This window comes from Coloeus monedula (genome assembly GCF_965178545.1).
Source record: "Coloeus monedula genome assembly, chromosome: 2".
Lineage (NCBI taxonomy): Eukaryota > Metazoa > Chordata > Aves > Passeriformes > Corvidae > Coloeus > Coloeus monedula.
In genome coordinates this window covers 17,567,642-17,588,636 of record NC_138782.1, presented here as the reverse complement: position 1 = coordinate 17,588,636, position 20,995 = coordinate 17,567,642, and the positions used below count along the sequence as shown (strand labels likewise).

General features: G+C 43.8%; 1 protein-coding gene across 1 annotated transcript in view; it reads right to left on the bottom strand.

Annotated features, from left to right (window-relative positions):
* Nucleotides 1–19,546, bottom strand: part of ALK (ALK receptor tyrosine kinase) — a gene marked incomplete at both ends in the record, with an annotated part of 306,152 nt that extends 286,606 nt beyond the window's left edge. The window contains one exon of the mRNA XM_082277250.1: nt 19,440–19,546. Within this exon, the coding sequence (XP_082133376.1) occupies nt 19,440–19,546 (107 nt within the window). The remainder of the gene's footprint in view (nt 1–19,439) is intronic.
* Nucleotides 19,547–20,995: the final 1,449 nt, after the last annotated feature.

Sequence of the window (20,995 nt, the reverse complement as noted above, 5' to 3'; positions counted from 1 at the left end):
ATGCATGCACCACATAAGCAAATATTTCCTATGGTATTCACCACTGAAAGTCATTCATTGACATAAACAAATCTAAGGGGTTGCAGGAAAACAGTACACAGACTCATCAAACACCTTGTTCTAACAGCTATTTTTGAAGCAAAGGATATAGGCTATTAGAGTTCAGTAGATTATGAAACCACGCAAAATACACTCATTCATGGAGATAAGATTTATCGGATCACTATTCCTCCTGTTCTTTTAAGATATTTCATAATGACACTGACAGATGAAAGGCTTGCATGCCTGGGTCCTTAGCCCAGAACACTGCCAATACTCCAAAATTTATCAAAATGACAATTCAAAGCTATTTCCCCCTAGTTATTATAGAAGGGTCAGCTGGATTTTACACAACTCATCATAAATGATTGATGAAAGACACTGGAAAGACAGTCACTGTTGCCTTCCAGGTATGCAATGCGTTGCCCCAAGCTGGAATGCTAGACACATCTCAGGATGCAAAACACACTTTATAAAAGTTATTGATAAAGCCTGGGCCTCAGGGAAGCGCCATTATTTTTTGCTAATAACAATACACATATTCTATTCCTGTGAAATGTATGTGTATCTGAAACGATGTTTGAGGAGGAAACGTGAGAAGGGTTGGTTACAGATGAAGGTTACACAAGTTGGAGAAGCATTCAATGTTACAGTGTTACAAAGAATTCAGGCCATCAAAACACAATTATATACATCAGATTAGTTTTTCTCTAAAGATCAGAAAATAATAGACTGGCTTGGTTGGAAGATGATCTTGTTCCAACCCCACTGCTGTGGGCAGGGACACCTTTCAGTAGACCAGGTTGCTCAGAGCTCCATCCATCCTGGCCTTGAACACTTCCAGGGATGGGGCATCCACAGCTTCTCTGGCAACTTGTTCCACTCCCTCACCACTAGAATTTATTCCTAATATCTAACCTAAACCTACTCTTTGCCAGTTTGAAGCCATTCCTCCTTGTCTTGTACATAGTCTTGTCAATAGTCTCTCTCCATCTTTCTTGTTCTGGACTGGAAACATATTTATAAAAAGGACACTGTTTGAAAATATTTTGGTCATATGCAATATAGAAGGTAACATCTGAAGCCACTGGAATCCTCTCTTCCAAACCCTCTGTACAATATCAAAAAGGCCAATGCAGAAATTACTTCTTTCCCTGAGATTTTCTCTCTTTTCTTAATAGAGTCAAGGCCCAAGTAGAATGCAGGCAGTTACATGGTTAATCGTACCACCCCAGAAGAAAACAAGCCAGCTCAAAAGAGGAAAATAGGAAAGCAGTGCTTGTACTTCTACACCCTGACTTGGCCCACTGATCCTAAGAGGCAAAGGTCTGCAACAGAGCTGGAAGCAACCTGTGTTTGCATTCCCAGCAATGCTAACACCATGTAGCTGAAGAGAAACAGCAGTTTCTCAGGGTTTTTGTTGTAGAGTTTTGTTTGGGTTTTTTGTGGGGATTTTTTGCTTGCTGATTTGTTTTTAGCATACGGACGAGTAAATTTCACAAAGAAATTAGCTATCTTCATCAATTTATTGAAGCTAATCCAAATACAGGACATTTCTTGTCTCTGAGAGTCTTTGTCACATATACTCTTTGCAGATGTCTATTCAAAAACCCCACAAAACTATTTTACAAACAGCAGAAAGCCCTGAGGTCACTTCTACCTACTTTCCTGCAATACATAATCTTCAAAATTCATTTCATTTTTTCATGATAATTTTGTGATCTCTTTTGATGCTGAAAATGTTATTTCTTTTCTTTCCTGCGAGGAACTGCATTTTTAATCAGGCTTCCCAGAAAGAGCTTTTGCTGATCTTAATGTGAAAAGAAATCTATGAAAAAAAATATTCCCAGGAAATACTACTTCAGAATGACAGAGTTTATTTGACAGCACAGAAGATGAAAAGGCTTGGGTCCTTAAATCCTCTCTTCTCTACAGACCACAGAAGAGTGTTTGGAAAGCTGAACAGTGAAATACGGTTATGCCTAGAGACTGCTTGGCATCTCCTGCACATCACAGGAACATCTGGAGAGATGCAATTAGAGCACAAGCAGCTGCAATGCCCCCACTTGCTAATCTGAATTGTTTCATTGTCACCTTGTGCTCCCTCACTGACTGCTGTATCTACTGAGTGACCTGCATTTTATAAATCAATTCTCAACTGTGTTGCATTATCATACAAATATTAGACAGCAGTAGGTTCACTGATCTGTTAACAGAGCAGGCAGGTGTCAATGGGATGACCTGCTGTCTGTTGAGTGAGCCAAATACTAGTCCTGTGTAACAAGCCGACACCCAGGCTGTGCCCAAAAGCAGTTAGGGAACTCATGCATGACTTGGGATTCGACAATCTTGTCAAAAATCTGTCAGCTCCCTAATGAGAAGCGCTGCTTTATTCTGCTGATGTGCGTGGTGAGCAATCACGTATGCAGAGTACCATAAATCTGAGCATAATATTCCAAGCAGATATACTCGCTTTGCTGGCATTCACAAAACGACAGAATAATACAGCTAAGAACATGTATTGCACGGTAACACAGCACGGCTCAAGCTGCACTAAAAAAGCCTGGCCAAATTCTATTTGATGATGCCTGCAGTCACAGAATCACAGAATGGTTGAGGGTGGAAGGGAGTTCTAAACCCATTTAGGAATTGCGAAGACAAAACTTCTTTAAGTTGTTGGTGTGCCGAGAAGCTGCTCTGCAATGGTACAGATGTTTGCACTTCACATTTCTTACCCCAGTAGGGAGGACAGCCATGATGGTCAGGCCCTGCTCAGCTGACACTCTGTTACAGACACACAGAGTTTTGACTGGGACCTGAGGGCTGCAGTGACCTAGGGGAGCTCACTGCCACCCATTGCCACCCATGGCCAAGCACTGACCTGGCAGGCACCAGGCTGTGACTCACTGCTGGGTTTCACTGGGGTAGCAGCACGCATTCATCAGCACTAACAAGTAAATCACATCAGACACTAAACGGGGAAGAAAAGAACAAAGTGAACTCCATGATCAAAGAAGAAGAGGTCAGAATCTCTCATCTTCCCTGCAGTATCAGAGATGCTTCCCAATGACTCAGATTACAGCACAACCTATTCAGCACAACGCCTCAGGAGAAAGCTAAATTCACTTCTAGTCCCTTCTTCCTTCAGCAACATCACAAGGTTCATCGATGTCATTATTTTATTGAAAAACAAGAATCATGAAAGACGATGGAACTGCTACAAAACTTCACTTTTCACGTCTCTCAACTCTAACAATTTGTCATTTTCTTGGGTGTCAGTCTTGCTTGTGTTGACCTCCTCAGCGGCTCCAAATATAAACACTTTTAAAAACTGTATTTCAAGGAAGATGGTTAACAGGTGAAATCTTAGTTGTTTAATTCATTTGTGAATATCTTCAGTTATTGAATAGCACAGGAATAAGCATGAATACTAGTGAAAAATTGAGTCCTTCACTACTGAAACATCAGTTTAAAACAACAAAGTAACTCTTCATTTTACAGATGATTGTGGCTGACTGTGAAACAGTGAAACTGCCCTTATCTCTCACCACTTTAAAGGGTAGAGCTGCTGGCCGCATTTCCCATTCAGCCAGCAAAATAGTTGACAAGTCAGTATTTTATCACCTTGCTGTGGAACCTCCCTTAGGTTTGTCACAGATTTAGTGCAACTCAGAGGAGCTGCACACACTGCTTTTATGAAGTGCCTTTAATGGAAGAGTTACTTGCTCAGAATACAGTATAAAAAATAGGATTTGGGAAGGAACCTGTAGAGGAAGTCACATCAAGGCAGATCTGTGTAGGATCAAGTCGTGACGCTGTCAGTCACAGCAAGGCACAACTTCCACTATAATCAGCCTTTTTGGAGGAAGAGGCTGTTTTGGGAAAGGATTCCTGTTTGCTGTAGTGCAGAGTCATAACACAGAACCCAGCTTGCTCAGATAGGGGAAAAAAAGGCCTTAACAGAGAAGCTTATGGCAAAAACAAACAAATGAATTTTCCTGAAAAATAAAGCTCATCTGGCCTCTGCATTTAAGGCATTTGAGATTCAGGTCATTAGCACTGAACTCATCCCTCTGCTGCACTTGCCCCAGCTTTGGCTCTGATCCAGGAGGCTTTTACCTGTGACTTTTCACAGATATGAATTGCAGAACTGAGCCTTCATGGAACTGCAGCTCCAAAAGTCAAGCACCATCCCTATCTTTGGGCATGGAACTGAAAGGAACATCTGAAATCCCTGTGTGTGACCCCAGCAACCCATGCCAACGATAGATGCTAGAGAGAGGCAAGAGGTACCTGTGTTTTACCCAGAAAAACAGAACTGCTTCCAGACCTGCAGGACTCTGTTCTCAAGAGACACAATTATCATTTCAGGATTATGGAAGTGCCCATGAGGGTCTGGAGAGATGTTTTAGTAAAGAAGTGACCAGGGTTGGGAGGACAGTGATAAGGCTTTAGACAGTACAGTGTTCTCAAAGCCACCCTGAAAGCCAGGCTTTCATTGCTAGGCTAGAGATGTGCATGGAGCAGCTCAAAAGTTGCCACATAAAACTTATCTTCTTATGGCAATCCCAAGACAGAATCCAAGTTTATATTAAGATGGCTCACAGTGCACCCATGAGAAAGAAGTCTTGGTTTTGCCATGAAATCAAAATTATGAATAAAACAGATGTGTCCCAGGATGTGACCCTACAGGAACAATCAATGGACCAGTTCAGACACTAGGAAAGAAAAGTTCTGAATTATTCTAGTTTGAACTAACACAGGACATTAAAAGACACTTTTATGTTAGTTGTAACCTAGTTTGGTTTGGATAGGAGTTTTCATTTAGGTACTTTGCCTGTTCTTCCTTCTGGTAATTCTGCTGATGTGACTTTAATACCATCTAGGCTGACCTTCCTATTATTTTTCCTTCCCTTGAGCGTTTTAATCTGGACCCGATTCTACGATTCTCAAGTGCTTCTGGGGAAAGAGATGAGAGTGATGATAAAAGACCTGTTAAGAGACAAGATTATACTTCAGCTCTTTATCTTTGCAGATGGGTTTGACTATAACAGCTACATTGGAAAGGATTTTAGAGGTAGGAACAAGGCATTTTCTATCCCTTCTGGAGTAAAAAGTCACGTTCTCCTTTCAGATGGACATCTCAATTCAGTTGGCTTTTTCTTTTCAGAGAGGATATTGCCTCATTTCCCCCTTTCCAATCCCTATTTTAAAAAAGAACTTATTTTTAAACTTTGAAGTGACAAAAGTGTATTTGAAATAATTTTAGTATCATATACTGAGAACTTTTTCATGGGGCAGAAAGGGCAAATTCGTTAAGCTTTTCAATTTCAAGTCTGGGATACCATGCAAAAGTGCCTTATCATGAAGGCATGACCACAGTAGCATAGGCAGAGTGAAAAAGGAGAAGGGTGCTCCCCTTGAGTTTGGAGACCTGCCTGGTCTGTTTGTTTTGTACAGTACCTTGGGGTAAATCAAACATAATTTCATTTTAATAAAGGTAAAGAACTTCAGACTAGGTCTTCAGGGATGCTATGCTCAATAAACAGCAGATGTAAACATTTTAAGAGGTGACTATCAGAACTTGTATTTCCTTAGGCATATTCTGGTCAGCCTGACAAGCACCTTCCTCCTGTCACTGACCTCTGGAGAGCTGCTTTTCTCCTTTGCTTGCCCTAGGATGCTCTCACACCATCATTCCCCTTATTGGGTTGATGCTTCCCTTGTTTTAATTTAACTCAAAACCCAGACATACGATGCCAAAGGTCTAAGAGTGGACTACAGAAGTTTGATGTTTAATGGCTAACACACACACTACAGGGAAACAGTTACGCTCAAAAGCCCCTTCCACAAAACCTTAAGAATTCAAGAACAAGATTTCTTAGCATCTCCCATACTCTTTTGACCTGTGTAAAGACCGCACAGACAATACTGTTCCAGTCACTAAACTTAGCACCAAGGCCTTCTTTTGCATTTCCATCTAGTCTAAGTGCTGACAAAAATTGCCAGGTTGAAAATAAGTTCTATTTTTTTCTCTTCTGACACAAAATATGAGGTGTGCTGTGTCTCCCTGTGCACTCACAGCAGATGGCCCAATAGCAAAGAGCAGAAAAGGTGGTTCTTGCCCAGTCTGTCTGTACCTGAGAGCAGGAGAGGGGAGCAGATGTACAATGGGGAGACGTCATTGGCTTAAGTAGGCTCAGGATCAGCCCCTTATGCCTCCCATCAAACTCTAGTCCAAAGCCTTCAAGAAAACCTGAAAATTACGAGTGTTCAGAAGAGAAACCCCTGACTATGCTACAGCCTAAATCTGGGACATGTCTCCACTCAGTTTGATCACTCTTATGGGATGACAGTCATTGCTTTCTCCACAGGACACTATACTTCAAAGCAAAGTAATGTACTCCCTTCAGTTACACTAATGCAATCCCCTCTGATTTATTCCTTCTACCATTTCAGTCAACGTCCCAGCGAGTCATCTACTTACCAGCTGCACATCTGCTTGACAGCTTTAGGGATCTTTCTCGAGCAATAAGTCCTGAATGTCTTTCCAGGGTCTTATGCTTCAGCTCTTTACTGTTTAGAGGATATTGCTCTATTTATCCTCAGCTTCATAGTCCTCTTAATGTTTATCTACCAGCACTGCCATCTTTCAAGCCACTGTACTAACAGATAAGGCCTTCGGCATCTGATTACCAGTCCAGTTATTATTTGCTGTTTGTCCTCTATATTTAGATGTATTTTACATGTTTGCTGGCTCCATTTCCACACACTATTATCCTTGTCAGAGACAGAGAATAACAGTTGCAGTCATAACAATGATCCTGTAGCCAGCTCCACTAACATTTTGGTAATTCTGCTCCCTGTTCATACTCCTTTAGTCATGATATTCAGAGTTAATAGCAGCTGTCAACTTACAATGGAAGGGATGGATGAGCTCCACTTTCACCTGTTGAGGGGTTTTTATTATTTGAGTACGGAGATATTTTTTTTTAAACTTGATATTTCTCCTAATAATAAGATAATTACTATCTAATTGAACACAGACACAAGCTGTTGGGTCTTTTCCAATTGGGCTTCACTTGCATGATTTGTCTAAGGTCATTTCTCCACAGGAAAATGGTTGTCAAATAAACCCTGCAGTGCTCAGGCCCAGCTACATTCTACTGCAGTCTTATCCTGCTTTTCTTATTGGTTTGCACTTCTTAGAACAAAAAGAAATTCCTAGTTTTCCTTCAACACCCCTATCTCCAGCTTGACAGACAGCCCTTGGACAATCTGCTTCCTTGGTGTTCCAGTATACTCACTTGCAGGTGAAGTGGGAACTACTATAGTGCTCTTTTCTTGCAGCTCTTCAGTGTTCCCTGCCTAGGAAGGGGCTCTACAAATGCACAGAGGGAACCTGACTGTCCAAATCCTCAAGACTCAATCTAGTGTGGCATTGTCTGTTTTCAAGCTGGAACTGTGTCTTTCATTACACTAAAGGTCTCCCTTCCCATTAATCTTGTTGAGCAGCTCTCCTCTCCAAGCTCTGCTGCTCGCAATTTGTGATTCCTTATTGTTGAGCATCCATCACACGTAAAATCAGTTCTAAGCACCCCATTACTCACATATTTAGAGATGTCAAAGCAAGGCTTCCATGTAGCTCCCAGAGCACTTTAGAATTCCCTTCTGCTTTCCCATCAAAAAGGCAAAAAGGACAAAAGCAGACAGCATCTTATTTGAACTTACCGGGGAGTTAGATTTCCTTATACAGAAAGTTATGAGGTGAAGCAAGGCAAAAAAGGCGACTACATAATACAGCTACAGTTAATGATGCATGAACATCACAAAGTTCAGCTGAGCAAGGACCCAGTCCTGGGTCCTTCAGGTGACTTTTCCAGTGCCAATACAACAGGAGAACTTTCTTTGAAGACCCTGTATGGAAACTGAGGTGAATTTCCTTTCTCATATTGTAGTTTATATTTAGACCACTGTGCACAGCATTTAAAGACCTAGAAACCAGAGTTTTCTTTAGCTCAGCCTGGTCTTCAGTTTGGTTTAGGGACCATCTCCATTCATTGTTATGATATGTACATACAAATGTATCCTGAGGAGATCAACGAAACTGGGAAATTTCTGGGGAAAAAAAATCACTAATATGGGGTGTCTAAAGAAGTTTTATATATTTAAGAACTTCCATTATTGGGATAAGCCTCAAAGAAAGCTGTGGAACTCATGTCTAAAAACTTTGCATTCTCACACTCATTATTAAAAAGGAAAGTATCATCAGTTGGTCTCCAGGGTCTATCCAGTAATGGATTCCTTTTCCCTGCACAGGATTGCTGTAGCTCATTCATGCACTCTCTCATTCATTCATTCGCAATTGTGCAAACAGACTCTGTAAACAAAAACTCTTCACCAGCAAACTCTCACCGTGCCAGCAATATTAAGTGGCAAGAATATGAACACCCTGCAGAGAAGCAGAGGCAAACTCCTCTTATCAGTATAGTAGATCCTGCTTTACAACCAATGTAAAAAGATAGGTTACACTGGTAATAAACCTCAATACATTAAGTCTCCGTACAGACTGGTTGCTGAAGGCTTAATATCAGTCATAATTATTATCCATAAAATGTTATTGAATCAGATCTTAAAAGTTAATGCTGCTTTGTTTCAAGAGATAAAGGACAGTAGGCTGGTAAGGCAAAGAAGGAAACATTGAGCTTTTGATCAATCTTTGTGTGATTTAAAACCTTAATCACAAAAGGGATTCAGCACTTCAAATATTATCCCAAATCCTATGAGCTGGCCTAAGCAGAGCCCAGTGGCAAGAGTGATTACTAAGAGGATGTTTTATCTTTGAACTTGGTACCAGCACTCAGATGGAGGATGTAACTCTTTTCTTGAACTCAGGTCTGGTGAATGCTGCCCTTTTAAGAGAGATTGAAATGTGGAGTTAGTAGGTAAGGGCTTTCCTAAGCTGCAACTTCTATGTTCCATTTGAAGCCTTGCTGCTTGCAGCATCACCTTCACTCATAGGCATTTAATACAAAATGCAAAGCAGGTGCCCTGACAGAAGGCATCAGGCCACCAGACAATGGAGCACATAAGCTGTCCTAATATTTACAGCAAATAAAGACTGCTGTCTTTCCTGTCCACAAAAACAGAGGATCTGGATGAGGGTATGAGGGTCAGCAAGGTGAAGTGCCAGGTCACAGCTCTTGGGTCACAACTACCCCCTGCAGCGCTGTATTGCAGAAGCGTGGCTGGGAAGCTACCCAGAGGAAAAGGACCTATTTGACAGGTGGCCAAGAAAGCCAGTGGCATCCTGGCCTGGATCAGCAGGAGTGTGGCCAGCAGGACTGGGGAAGTGATCAGCCCTCTGTACTTGACACTGATGAGGCCACAACTCAAGTGCTGTGCCGAGTTCTGGGCCCCTCACTACAGGAAAGGCATTGAGGTGCTGGAGCATGTCCAGAGAAGGGCAATGGAGCTGGGGAAGGGTCTGGAGCACAAGTCTGATGAGGAGCAGCTGAGGGAGCTGGGGGTGTTCAGCCTGGCGAAGAGGAGGCTCAGGAGTGACATTATCACTCTCTACAACCACCTGAAAGGAGGGTGTAGCCAGGTAAGGGTCAGTCTCTTCTCCAAGGTAACAACAGACAGGACAAGAGGAAATGGCCTCAAGTGGTGCCAGAGAAGGTTTACATTGGATATTAGGAAAAATTTTTTCACTAAGAGGATTATCAAGCATTGGAACTGGCTGCCCAGGGAATGGTGGAATCACCATCCCTGAAAGCATACAAAAAACGTGTAGATCTGGCACTTAGGGACACGGTTTAGTGGTGGACTTCGCAGTCCTGGGTTAGCAGCTGGACTTGGTGTTCTTAGAGGTCTTTTCCAATTTACACAGTTCTGTGATTTTATTCAGCTTTCTGCACTCACAATAGCACTAATGCAGCTCTACCTTTCCCTTTTTGTAGTACAATATTGCAACCATCTGAAGCCATTACTCATCTCTACAAACAGCCAAGAAGAAGAAAGGTTCAACATGACAGCTAGGAAGGCGCAAAGTGGACCAGCATCTGTCCTCCCCTCCAGGAGCCACAGTGCTTCCCAGCCAGAAAGAGACCTTGGCTCCCATGTAAAACAAGTCTCATCGCCTCCCTTAGTTACTTAGCAAATATTAATCATGTTATGGACACCCAGGGTCCTGCAAAGTGAGGACAGATTTTAAGGTTCACCACAGGCTGTAGTTCTTTGAGAACAGAGAAGCGTGTTCTGACTTATGTGCCAATTCTCAGCCAGCCCTAACTAGATTCACTCTCTGCCTCTGTAATGCACCTGTTTTGCAAAGCAACCATTAAATTTGGAAGCTTTATGGAATGCAACATTTTTCAAATCTAAAAAGTATGCCAAAGAAATCATGCAGAAGGGTAATAGGAAATACTTGCAGGGAGACCTACTCTAAATCGTCTACACATAGATAAGGCACCAAATTCCTTTCTTTAAAGATTTTATTAACCTTTTGCTGATGGAAGGAGATTACTGATTGAGAGCTAGATGAGGTCAGTGCAGCAATTATATTTTGAAACCTCTTCAAACAAGGCTCTTGTACAATGTAAGAATAAAGTTGACAAAATGAATTGTTACTTAAAACGAGTCTTTTAGAAGAATAATTAACCTATAATAACTATTCTGGCCTCCTCTCCAGCCCTGAAAAGTAATCCTTTCTCATTAGCTTCAAGTTTAATTAGCATCAATAATGAAACAGCTCTTGGAAATAACCATTGCATCACGGTCTGTAATGCTGACATACCCTGCCCTACAAAGGGAAAGGCCACAGGGTGATGTCTGAAGATAGGGAGAGGCTCAGCAGATCACAGATGCTCCCAAAACTAAGAAGAAAACAGTATTGCAAAAGGTGTGCAATGTGACAAAACCAGATTTATTTAAAGACAAGTGTCACAAACAGTGTGGAACAGAGAAGACTCAGATAGCTTTGCCAATAACTGCTGCACTATTTCCAGCAAGCTAGTGAGCCTCTCAATTCCAATTTCTTGTTCTTTCTTGGCCTTCTGGCTGAAGCAAAGAGAGAGACTTCACTGCATAGTATATTCCATATGAGAAAATTCTATTCAGCACTTGCAGTACAACATAATCAAATAATGCTTTTTCCATCCCCGGCTTCTATGATCTCTCTGTAAAATAGATATAATAATGCTTAGCATTGTCACTAGGGTGATAAGGCTTAAAGTACTTTGAGAATCCAACATGAAAGAGCCCAGACACTCTGATGCATCTGAGATAAGTCGTTACTCAATGGGCCAGTAGAAACAGCAGGCGAATGCCAATGTACAAGTTGTAATTAGAGGTCTGCTGCAACTTGCAGAACACTGAAGCATCACCACAGATTTCTCATAGGTGGAGTCACATATATTCAGCTGCATGTCACAAGCATTACAGCAACTGCGTTCGGAAGAACCACACCACCTTTCAAAACTGAGCTGGAAAGAAAACTTCAATAACATAAAATTCTTAGAAGGAGTATGACATATGAAAAACACCATTTCCAGTATGTCTACTGAGACTAGTATTTTCTCTTCCTAACAGACATCAAGAAATACATAGCACAAGAATCCACACATGGACATTTCCCACTGTACTCCCACCCCCACCCTCACACTGCAGGATCCTGCTTTTTCCCCCTGCACTCACCACCCAAGTGTTCTCTGCTCTTCGCCTTATGGAGATCCACCTTCTCTCCCTTTGCCCAGCTTGTAACTTGAAGATAGAGTAATGGTTTTCTTTCATCACAAGGTTTTGTAAGATATGACACCAGCGAGAGTTGCTTGTCAGTAAGGAAGTGGGGAGAAGCTTGCAGAAAGAGCCTGCACCCCTTTCTTCACAGTGCATTACTGCAGGGAAATCCCAATCCAAAATGGATTCAGCATATGCCCTTGTTTGAGCAGGAAAGGAGTTCTTCTGCCTTGATGTAAACACTGGAATACCAGTGGAAACTCTTGAGATTTGCAAAATGAGCTGAAGAGTTGTAAAGGCGATGAGACAAGTTGCAAAGGGGATGCCCCACATTTCTAGAACCATCTAGTTAAAAGGTTTCAGCCTAGTATCTCCACTTTACTATCTGTAATCCAGGAAGAATCAGGTAATCCACTGAAATTTTAAACAATCTCAAATCCCCCATTCTGTGCAAATGTCTGATATCTTAAGTAAGAAACCATAAAAGATAAACCTTCTCCCAGTGCCTCCACAACATTCTCCTTTCCCAGCCAGGACAGACAGTGCTCAATTTGCTCAGCAGTCCCCATTAGCCAGAAGCAGCCAACACCTGCAGCTCCTCACTGCAAATGGAGATGGTGCCCAGCTGCAGCTGCCAAAAGCACATGGGCAGCTGGCCACAGCCTATCCCGTTCTCACTCTTCATGAGGGTACAAATAATCTTGGTCAAAGACTCAAAAAGTATTCAAATTTCAAATCTAAATTTGACTATTTGGCTTCAAGACCGGTGGTGTTTTAACAGCTGAAGGCAAGGCTCATAATTTTTTCAAAATAAAAGAGAAACTGAGTTTCTTGTAGCATCAACCAAAACTCTAAGTTTGCTATCACTGAAATGAAGGAAATAGCAGTCCTTTGACTATTAGCAGTGCAGAGATGGGAATAAATCAATATGGTATACTGGCTCTTTTAGCTTTTCTCTTAAAAAGCTGAGAGTTCAGACTGCACTTTACTGCCTTTATTCCAGTTCTTAGAAAGTAAAAGCATTAGTAATCCATAAAAAAAAGCACCTTCTACCAACAGAGTTCAAAAGCAGTCAAAACTACCCTTGCTTTGCAAAGGAAGTAACTGCCACAAAGGGAAGTATTTCATGTCGCACAAGATGTCTGTGGCAGAGCTGTGTACTGCAAGATAATTACATTGGAAGTCAAACTAGAACTCAATTCTTGAAGCTACCTACTGAAGTTCTTTGGCCAAAGAAATGCCTGTTGTTAGAAACTTGTCTGAAGACAGTTTGAAGCCAGCCACCAGCTCTTTCTACTGGATACACTTGGTACACTTCAACCATGTCACAGATCCTACTTGACTAACAAGGGAAGGCGATTCTCCTTCATTACAACTGACAGAGTTCACAACTTCTGCAAGTACAGATATCTAAGTCCTACCTATGCTGCCACAGGGAATTTCTGAGTAGCCATGCTAAGCAGGATAGTGACAACCATGAAGCTACTCGGCCATCTCAGTCATAAATCAAAATACTCATGTAAATTAGACTTGAGTCTCAAAACGTGTTTCTTGCCTAAATATTTAAACACATAAATAACTCCAGCCATTCCAGCTTGTCATTTTAAGCTTTCTGACATTTATTGTTCGCAAGAAAAGAAAGGTCAGACTTATCAAATCTGCATTTATGCTTCCATGACATTTTTCTCCAACCAAATCTTTCTGAATTAAAGAAGCAAGACAAATGGAGCACACTTCATAAAGGACCTTTCTCAGCCCAGCACTGCAGTCTCAGCAACCATGTTGAGCTCAGAAGTGACTTCCCAGGAAACAGATGCTATTGCTCAGTGGATAAAAGAGATCTGGAAAGCAGGCAACCTGAATTGCTGTTTGCTATTAAGTAAATCACTTGTGCCAAAAAAGTCTATCTCCTAGTCTCAGCACGCTAGTTCTGAGTAGACCAAGAGGATACTTTACTGTGAGAATTAGACAGGAAATGTCCAGGCATAGTGTGAAATTTGCCACCGTTTGAGAAGCAACTTGGACTCTCAAAACATCATCACTCCAAGTGAGTTAGCACTGATGTATCCAAAAGGTGAGACCTTCTTTATTAAGTCAAGGCTCACTTAGCTGGGAACTTTGTAAGTGCTAAATCCTGCCAATCTCCCCTCAACTCCTCTACTTCTTTTGGCTAATTCACAAACATCATCACAAACACATTTTATTTCCTATCATGTAATGTTCAGGTGAGATGTGCAGTGAACCAAATTACCAGATTATTTCAGGATCCAATTCACTCAGACACTGCAAAACCACCTTTGATTTTGAAGAATGTCTCTGCTTTTGTATAATAAAGCACTTAAGTTTCCCTGTGCACTTCTTTACTGTAGGTCTTTATTCCCTGTTTTTAAGAATGTGGAAATAAAAGCACAGCAAGTTTAGAGAAAACGTATTTTTTTAATGTGCCATAAATGTTCATTCAAACATAATGAATTGTTACTTGTGCCCCTTTTGGTGTTTGTTTATGGCTATTTTACTGAACACACTTATGAATAAGAACATTCATAAGAACCATGAGCCTAAAAGTAAACAAAATTTGCATAAAACAGACCTAGAAATCATGAACACATTGTGCATAATCCTGGCTCCCAATGAGGATCAGAAACACCACATAACTCTGGGAAAACAAAACCATGTGATCACATCACACTTTCCATGAACCACACAGAGAGCATCATTTCTAACATTTTCTGTAAAATAATCAGTAACAAATTTGCAAATCCTGGTGGCTTTGTTGTGAAAGCCTCATGGCTTTGCAAGCCAGATTTTTGTGGTAAACACAGAAACAGTGGACAAGGCATCATGAGTCAAAAGAGACATAAGCTATGAGTTTTCTCGACTTTTCTTAGTGCTGATGGAGTAGGAAAGTGACTTGGACAGGAACAGGCAGGACAGCAGTAAGATCAAGGATCATACTGCCCACAAAGCCAGGCAAACCCCATCACTAAACAACTGGTATCCTCTTCAAGAAGCATTTACAGTTCAAGGAGAGGCACTGTGAACTGACTAATTCCACGTTTCTGGAGAGCACCAATGACTGGAGGTCTAGGGGGAAGTGCTACATACCTAATAGGGCAGGAAAGACTGGGAAAGATGCTTCTAAGCATACTCAGGATTCACTGTGATTTAGCAACTGGTAATCCACATGCAGCCCACTGGTACCCATGACAACCCAAGGGTAGAACAGGAAAACATTGATTTGCACTACACTTCATGTCTAGAGTAAACTCAAGTGCAACTCATGCTATCCTTAAACTTTGGACTGGCAAAACTGGCTTGATAGATTAGGCAAAGCACAAAACCCCAGCAAAGAGCAAAGCCACTTGCACTACAACAAAAACCTTTCAGGCCTGATGGCAATGCCTCAGTCTTATCCACCAAGTTCTACCACTTTATCAGAAGAGCAAGATCAGATCTCAGGTGTGGCACACAGTTGAGGATGAGAGAAAACCAAAGAGCAACAGCAAAGTGATTGATATCTTTTACCAGTTTTCTGCTCAGTATGTCACAACTCCAAACTCTATCCTTTGAAGGCAGCGAAACAAAGCCAAAATATAATGAAAGAAAAATATAACTAGGAGGCCTTGATGCTGGTACCTCTAAAATATGCAGAAATGATGCTGCGGACTTCACCACAGTCAAATTTCAGCTTGGAGCTCTGATTTTCATTTACAAAATGTCTGCTTTCAAAGCCACATTTTTATCTAGTCCGAAGTTCTTTCTAATCTTTAAGCAAAGGGTTCCTCCTGCAAATGAGTTCAGGTGTATAGCAGCAGTCCCCTAAAGACGTAAAGCCTAATTGCCTCAGCATTATAACAGCATGGTATGTAGTGAATGCAGACAGTTTCAGGGAGAATACATGTGGCAAGTTAATAAAATTTTAGATGAAGGCCACAGTGCAGGAGTAATATTTCGCCTAGCCAGAGGATGAAAAGTTATGCATTGCTATTTAAAAAATATAATTGGAATGTTAAATCTATTTCATGAATGAAAATACATTGACCTTTAGAGGGAAGAATGACTCATTTTCAACCCTGTATGCCCCTTCTTAACATATGCTTTCCACCTTTGCATATGTAAGTAGCAATTAGTTTTCATGGGAAGTTATTTTATGGCCATTTCAGCTTATTAAACTTCCTGGGTAAACTCACAAGAAACCTATTTAGCAACATTTGTGGCTCAGGTGCCCTATAGTGAAAGAACTGGTTATCTGTGAGGTTAACATGAAAAAAAATCCAAATACCAGTACAGTGTTAGTGTGGAAGGGCTCTTGGATTATTTTCCCCAAGAAAGCTCAGTAACCTGTCCAGAGTACACTGCTACAGAGAGCCACTGTGGTACAACACTATAGAACAAATCCTGTAAGACCAGATCTAAAGCTGGCCTGAATACCTCCTAACAGTAATGTTCACATTGGCTGTTCACTTCCCCATGGCAATGTACTGGTTTTCATTAAATTCTTTTGGGGAATGTTTCCTTGGAGGGAGAGCAGAGTTTCCAGTCAAAACCACAGACAATGAGAGCAAAGTCAACAGCAACCTGGTAGTTGAGAGGTTCACCTCAAATACAGGAGATCTGCAGCACTGCACTCCTGTCCAAGCTTCTTTCTCTCTTCCTCTGCACTTCTTGTTTTGTGTCTTTTGTACAGAAAAGATTCAAATTCATTTGATTTTTTTTTTTTTTTGTCCCATAGAAGCACTGAGAGAAGGCTAAGAAGACAGTATTAAGACTGAAAGCATTTCGAAGAGAGGAAAACTCTCTTGTATCCAATTTTGAAAAGGCCAAGCTGACACAGAAATCGTAGATGGGCTGAGGACCAGTTTCTCTAAATGGAAGCTTTTTCTTGCAGGATGCTCTGTTCCCACAAGGACAAGTGTGAGAGAAATCTGGCATCAAGAATATTTGCAGGAGAGCCCTGTAGAAATTCCTATGAACTTTATGGCTTGTCTGCTAAACAACAGCAGCCCATAAGTACATCCTTTACTAATTACTCAGTAACAGACTGAGACAAAGTGCTTTACACTTTGCACAAACATACTGTCAAAAAAGGAAAAGGTCCACTCCAGTTAAATTTATCTTTAAGCCAGCAAATGAAAGTATAAATTAAAGAGAATAAAGCATTATTTACAGGACTCTCTTGTCACCTCTAAGGTCGTGGGAATTCATCCCCTTGCCATTTTTTTCTCATCCTAAAATATAATTCATTCTCCATTCACATGGAAGATAATGTGGTGAAAATAATTTAGCAAGGTAATGATACATTTTTCTGGGAAGTACTGCAACCCTGGGCATCTCCAGCAGACAAGAGGGGAAAAAAAATCCCTGTATGCCACCGTAAGTGGAGCAACTTTCCATTGTTGATGGGAGGATTGTGTTGTTTGAAATCCATTTCCAATTAGCTTAAGCAATGAAGGAAAGGCTCAGTTGCCTCAGGAAGGGCTTTAGTTAAGCCCCGTACACATTAGCTGCAATGGTGTCAATAACTGCTGGTATCTTGACGGGCTGGTGGGTGCTGTTCGTGCTGTTATCACTGTGTCAGCACATCCTGCTGTCGACAGGGCTACACAGCACAAATTTAAGGCTGCCAGTGACACATGGTGTTCACATAGGCAGCACCTTAACAAAGCAGGAGGAATGGATTTCCTAATGTTGTTAAACAAACTTACGTTACAAAAGCAGGGCAAAGCCATGGAACAGTGTAACTATGCTAAGGTGTCACTGCTGAAAAAGCAGAGGTGTAATTCAGAAAGAGGCCAGGATTCTACAGATTATGAACAGCTGCCAGGAGAAGTTACCACTTCAATACAGGTAAAGGAGGTCCCCATTCCTTCCCTCTGCTCCTCTTTTTCCTGCATCCTCTATGACTGACTTTGCATGACTGTGTTGCAGTAAGAACAGCAGAGCTTTGTCACCAACATGATTTTACAGGGGCACAGCTTCCTACTGATCTGGAAAAACATGCATTTCTTCTCAGCAGTGAGACAAGACAAAATAAAGCCTGTGAGTTTTACTAGCTTTGGTTAAAGCTCCATTGCATTGTATTCACATCAGAGAACCTGTTAGCTCTTATGTATGCCGTTCCCTCAGCTTAAAAAGACACCTTCATCCTCTAAGAAGACAAATGCATGTCCTCCAGCTCCATCATTGCTGTAAGTACCTCAGTAAAGATGGCATTCAAAACTAAGGCTTCACTGCCAGAGGAGATCTGTAAATCAAAACAAGTGCTAATCACAACAAATTCCCCGAAGAGAAAGAAAAGGAGACAGCAGGTTTTGGTGTCTTAAATTTTTAATTATTCTTCCTTTATGGCAATGTAGCAAGGCAAGAACTGCTGGAAGGTGTGGGGTGTTGGCCTCACCTAGCCACCTTGTGGTGGACAGCACCTCTGTGTTATCCCTGCCAGATCCAACACACAAAGAGCTAAGCTGGGAACTTCACAGCTGTAGGACTTACTCACACACAGCCTACCCTGGCAGTCGGCTTTGATTTTTATTTCAGGCAGCAAGGAAAGAGATGGGTTCCATTTGTAGTTCTGCAGACAGCTATCCCATTTTTTTCAGATGAGAATCAAAAATCAGTTGCTCCAACTTTGTATTCAAAGCCCAGCACTGACTTCTCTCTCCTCTTGTGAATTTACTTAAGTGTATTCTGTGGTCCATTAAGTAGGTGGCTACTCAGGGACACACCACTGAGTTCTACAAAGCTTCATAAAATGTACCTAACTTAACTCACTGTGACAAATTATTTGGACCTGCAGTCCTCCAGGTATTATATTCTTCTAGTAGGAAAGGCTGAATCAGAGCTTCTGTTAAAGGTACAATGCACACACAGAATGGAAATTTCTCTTGATCACTGGCCCAAAACTGAGTCCTGATTTGAGATAAAGGAGCTGCCCCAAACTGTGACTGCCAATCACCGCCCACCAGAATCAAAATTCTAAGCCAGGTTCTCTCTTCATGCAAGTACCAGTGCTGCATGAGCCTCCTCAGATGTACAACTTCTTGTACTGTGGGTGTTACATTGCAGTTCACTAAGGATCCTTTGGGGCTTTAAAACGGATAGAAATGTCAATCAGCCCTTATCTTTTATGTTTAAATAAGAGTAATAATATTAATATCAACAGCCAATAATAGTGATAGTAGCATTAATGTCGGGACCCAGCTTTGGAGATGTTTGTGCTGTTCCCCAGTCTGCTTGCACATAACCTTGAAAACACTTGCAGCACTTTGAGGAAGCACCCCTTTTCAGGATGATATTTTTTAAGTTTCAAAGAACCTGATCTTGCCGTCCTTCGACTAACGACACTTTAACCTTTGGGTCTTGCTTGTTTCGTAAAAATCCCTTCATCACTTTCAAAATAGTCCTCCTGGCCCCACCAAAGCCCTTCGATACATTTCGCACCGGTAAAGCGCAGCCCTTAGGGACAAGCCGTGAGGGGAAGGCGCGACTGCTCGGGGGAGCTGCGCTTCCCGCATCCGCGGGGCTGTCAGTGACCGGGACGGAGCGGGGCGCTGGACGCGTGTCCCAGCGGAGAGGGCGCCCCGCACCGCCGGGACACGGCGGGGGCTGCGCGGGAGCGGGCGAGGGGCGCTGCCCGGCGCGGTGCGCGGCATGCAACGCACGGCTCACCTGCCGCGGAGACGTGGAAGAGGAGGCGGGGGCGGGCGGCGCGGATGGCCGCCGACAGCCCTCGCTCGCTGCCCGGGAGGGCGCCGCGGCGCTCGGGCATCAGCCGCACCCGCAGCCGCCCGTCGCCGGCGCGGAGCCACCAGGCGAAGAGCTCGGTGAGGTTGAACTCCAGGTGCGCCCCGCCGGAGCCCGGCGGCGGCTCGCCGGCGCAGCCGTCCCGCACGGTGCCCTCGCCCACCTCCAGCACCAGCTGCTTGGCGCGCCGCAGCCGCCGCCCGGCCGCGGAGGACCCGGCGGGGGCGGCCGGTGCCTCGGCCCGCGGCAGCGCCCCGCGGGCTGCGCGGAGCAGGGGCGCGCAGTCCAGGCGCAGGCGGCACCGCGCCGCGGCGCGCCCCGGCGGCCCCAGCACCAGCTCCCGCACGTAGGTGCGAAACAGCGAGGGCACGACGAAGTCCATCGCCAGGCTCCTCCTCTGCAGCCGCGAGAGGCCGGGGGTGTCCCGCGGTCCCGCCGCCCCCGGGGCCAAGCTCAAGGCGAGACAAGCGGCGGCCAGGAGGCGGGCGGGCAGCCTGCCCCCAGCCATGACCCGCGGGGGGCCGGCAGCGCCCCGGCCCGCGCCCGCGGAGCGGCGCCGGGGAACGCGATGCCGGCGCGGTCCTCTGCGGAGGGAGCTCGGGGCCGCCGCCGGCCGGTCCGCGCGGAGCCGCCGCTGCGCGGGCTTTGCCGGCTCCAACTACCCGCCACAACGCAGGCATTACCCAGCGAGCGCTGACGTCACGCCCGAGCGCGCCCCCCAGCAGCCAATGGCGTCCCCGGCAGCCCTCATTATGCAAATGCACGGGGGCGGGGCAGGCGGAGCGTTCATTGAGGGGAAAAATGGCCCGGCGGCCCCCGGAGCGGGGCCGGGTGCGCGCTCCCCGGGGCCGGGGCTTGGACACGCGCGGGCCCGGCAGCGGGGGCGGCCAGCGGCCGCTTGCTGCCCGCAGGGGGAGACCCGGCGTTCCGGCAAGAGTGGGGCTGGAGCCGCACCTCCACATGGCCCGGAGGGGCTGGGGGCGGGCACCGGGCGCCGAGCCCGGCTGCCACCCCCGTGTGGTGAGGGGCTCTGGGGTCCCGTTCCCCGCCTCTTCTCTCTGTGTAGGCAATGATGGACAGACCTGTTCGCTTTTCTTCCTTCCCTTCCTTTTCTTCCCTTTCCTCTTTCTTTCCCTTTTCTTCCCTCTGTCCTGCTTTCCCATCCTTCCTTTTCCTCTCTTCCTTTCCTTTCTTCCTTTCCTTCCTTACCTCCTTAAAGGCTGATGTCCATAAAAGAACCCTTTCCTCTGTAGAGAAAGAAAAAAAAAAAAAAAAAAAAGAAGTTGGGGGGAAGAAATCTTAGAATATAAGTCATTCTAAAAAACTGATCAAAATTCTTCCACTTCAGCATGAAAACAACAGCCTTAAGAAAGGTTCATGCAACAATTTCCCCTTTTTTACCCTTCATAAATACAATATAATTACTGTAATTACATTAGTGCTGTGCCTTAGGATAGCTAATCATAACTCATTC